At 38.6% G+C, this 3,791-nt stretch overlaps 1 protein-coding gene across 1 annotated transcript in view; it reads right to left on the minus strand.

Annotated features, from left to right (window-relative positions):
• MYRFL (myelin regulatory factor like) overlaps window positions 1-3,791 on the minus strand; it is a 71,858-nt gene that overhangs the window by 67,738 nt on the left and 329 nt on the right. The window contains exon 2 of the mRNA XM_025208013.1: window positions 1,600-1,690. Coding sequence (XP_025063798.1) covers window positions 1,600-1,690 — 91 coding nt within the window. The remainder of the gene's footprint in view (window positions 1-1,599; window positions 1,691-3,791) is intronic.

A 3,791-nucleotide genomic window follows, 5' to 3' on the forward strand; every position in this document is an offset into this window, starting at 1 on the left:
CTTGCAGGGATGTGTAGTTTTCCTTAACATAGAGAGCTACCCCCCCGCCCCTTTTCTCTACACGATCCCTCCTGTACAGGGTATACCCATCTATCCCCGTGGTCCAGTCATGGGTGGAGTCCCACCAGGTCTCCGTTATCCCTATGACATCGTAATTGTTTGCACTGGAATAACTTAATCCAGTTATTGTGTATTCACTGTACAGTATGACTTTTCTTAATGTCATACTTATTTATATGATTATATTAAGCTAAAAAAAAGTTTTTTCTAAATTTATTCTGTATAATTTTCTTTTGCTGCATATTTATCAAGGCTTTCTGTTTTTATCCTTTGACAACTCCTGATGAATTTTCACATAAAAAATTATTTTTCTTCTTATACACACATTTAGCAGTACAAAGAAATGCTTTATAATTTTATTTCTGATATGCATAGTTATTGAACTGTATCATCAAGTACAGTTAAAACACCATTAAACCTCTAAAATACACTATGCTTTGAGTAAATTTTGCTGCACATAAATAAAGTTGTCACACTATTTAATGGTAGTTATCCACAGAACTAAAGGAACTGTATAGCTATTCCAATTGCAAAGCAAGAAATATAGTCATGTAAGTAATATATGAGCAGTGGAATCTTTTTAAATTTTTTGTAAAAGGACTTGAATAAATCAATGTAACCTGGTTAGTTTCTCCATGCTTAATTATGATAAAAAAATCAAAGTCCCTGAGCATTCAGCTAGAGTTTTTTATTCTTAGTTTTAGCTATGCCAATAAGAAAATAAGGAGTCAAGTCACAGATCATGAATAAGAATGGGTTAATGATAGCTGGACTTAGTCCACTGTAAATGTATGCAGCATGTGATTGTACTTAAGATGCAAAATATTGTCAGTTTTTAATTTTTTTAAACACCCTTCTTTATCCTGGTTCTTGGCAGTTCTCAGCCTTTTTATAATAATGAAGTTGCATTTAAATGTCAGTCATCTGGCATTTGTTAGGATGGATTTTCTGGGTTTTAAGGTCTTTGATGGATTTGTGATCTCTGGTAGGTTGTCCTTGACTGTTCTCTACTGCATGCTCTCTTATAATTCACTAGATTTTTTTATACATACACACACACACACACACACACACACAAAAGCTCTTAGTTCTGCATAAGACTGTAAGATGAAGGAACCATTGATTACTCCAACATTTCATACCATGTCTGACAGATTCCAATTTTAGAGATTTGATATTTTCAAATAACTTAAGATAAAATATTATTCACTCCCTTGAATAATGGTACCTGGTAAGAAAATTGTGCTTGTTACCTTCTCAAACTCTTTTTACATTCCTTTATATATAGTTTTCAGAAAGGATCATTTTAAATAGAACAGATTTGGACATCAGGCAGCATTGTTACATTCAGATTTCAATCATATATTTATAATAGCAGTACTTAAATGTGCAAATGTGGTGGTGCTCAATCAGGATGCCACAGCCCTATTATTTTCCCTTGGTAATTTTTTCTGACATTTTCTGAGGGTTGCACTGGGTCTCTAATAAGATTGAGAACCACTGTGTTAGAGGCCTCGGTGTTCATCACTTCAAACTTACAGGGCTCCACATTCAAAGTCACTACCAATGAACTCTTCCAACATGCTTGTATCCACCATAGGATTCTCCAAGGCTCCATGCACATCTTGTCCTACAATTAAAAACATGGAAGAGCTTGAATTCCATCAGTGACATCTAAGATAAATCAATAGTCCAGATTCCAGTGCAAGTAGAACCATGCTGTCTGCTTTCTAACATGTACAAAGGACAAATCACAGCAGCCCTGCCTTTAGCAAAGCCCCTTCACACAACAGAAGGGACCCATTTTCATTTGAAAATCCAGTTGCTCTGTAAGAGAAGACATTGGGAATGTAGAAAGCAGTAAAGACATCGTAGACGGTGGCAGAGCAGTTCCAGACATTGGAAATTTCTTCACATCAGTTTGAGATCTAATGTTGCAACACCAGCACATGCTCCATCCAGTGAAATGTCAAGTCCAGGTCTATATTTTGAATTCTAGAAAACACGTCTTTCATTTCATAATGATCAGCAGGTTGGGGTTAATACCAATATAAGACAACTGGCTTAGAAAGCAAATGTTCCAATATGAAGATCCAGCATCTACATTTATAAATTTGGTTTTGAAACATTGGATTTTTATAGCTATTCTCCTTTATGTTTATTTGACTTTTTAGAACAGGAATAAACTATTTGAAATTTGATGCTGAGCTTTGGCTTCCTATTAATCTGCTAAGACCAGAACACTGACACATCGGATTTAGTCATCAGTAGAAAGGTTCAGTACTTTGTCCTTTGTTGCTTAGTAACTGAAGGCTATAAAAGGATTTTATGATTATAAAGTCTATAGGATTGAGAACTTTGAAAGAGAGTCAGGTGGAACTCCCCTGAAAGACACACACACACAAATATTTTGTAATCTAATTTTGTAATAAGTACACTCTAAATCAGGGGCATCAAAGATATGGGGCACAGGCCAGATCTGGCCTGGGGAACCGTAACCCAGCCTGCAATGCTGCCCTGAGTCTTAGAGTGGACCCACACACCGCACAGGGCACCCATGCAGGACTGGGTTAGGATACCCACTGTATGAAGCACCCGTGCCAGCCCCACAGCCTAGGTCTGGCAGGCAGGGCTGGTCTACAGGACTGATCTGTTCATGGACTGGCCCACACCATTTATCCAGCTTGCAGGGATGGATGAGTTTGACACCCCTGCTCTAAATAAGTAAGGTGGTGTAGACAACACTGTTGGGTTTCTATGCATGTCTATGCTGCATCAGATAATCCTGGGTATGCCTCTGTAAAAACACCTCCACCACCCACTCCCTGTGTGCCACATGCTGAAAAATCATCTTGTAGCCATTACAGAAGCTCTGGGCACACACCACAAAGCAGATGTTACATCCCCTCTCCTCACTATATGATACACATAAAACCCAGCTGGGGCCAGCTGCTCTTCATGGCAGCAATGCTTACTACAGACAATGGAATAGACACGCCATAAAGGGGTCCATCAATAGCTTACCTTTGGCTCTCTACTGCCCAGGCTCCTCATTCCAGGAGGATTCACCACTCGTAACTTTAGACATCAGTTAACTGTAAGCAACATCTAGATCTGAGCCTGTCAGCAATTCCCTTCTATGTGCATGTCAGTGCTTAGGTCTGAAGTGTAAAACCTAAAATGACTTTAGGAAACGTGAGATTAGGGAATCACTCACCCATTACTGAAACAAAAAGTTCTCTCCATTTTCTCTAAGTTTAACTTTAAAATTCAAATTGCAGGCCTCTTCTTGACAGCCAGGGCCTTGCCTCCAGATATACTATTAAAACCTGACCTCTGCACAACAGGTAACAGCTTGAGGAGGTGCCGTCTCCAGCTCCTCATTCATCTCGGTGAAATTTAGAATGCAAAACTCAATAGGAATCCCCAGAAATTTAAATATAATGAACAGAAATAGCAAAACAATGTTTTGAAACCGCACACCGTGCACAGATGGAATTTGCACATTTAAAAGGAACATAACGGTCAGGATCATTGCTGATTTTTTCATTTGAAGATTACAATTCATCAAAAACTAAAACCTTTTTGGCACAAGCTTCTACTGAAACTTTCATCAGGAAGGTTTCTTAGGCATGAGAGAGAATAACATCGCCAAAGCAAGTGGCTCCCTGAAGCTCAAACTCTGAAGGGGAAGATGGTGCAATCCACCAACAGCACTGATCTCTGAACCG

The sequence above is a fragment of the Alligator sinensis genome, unplaced genomic scaffold (assembly GCF_000455745.1).
Source record: "Alligator sinensis unplaced genomic scaffold, ASM45574v1 scaffold506_1, whole genome shotgun sequence".
In the NCBI taxonomy this organism is placed as follows: Eukaryota; Metazoa; Chordata; order Crocodylia; family Alligatoridae; genus Alligator; species Alligator sinensis.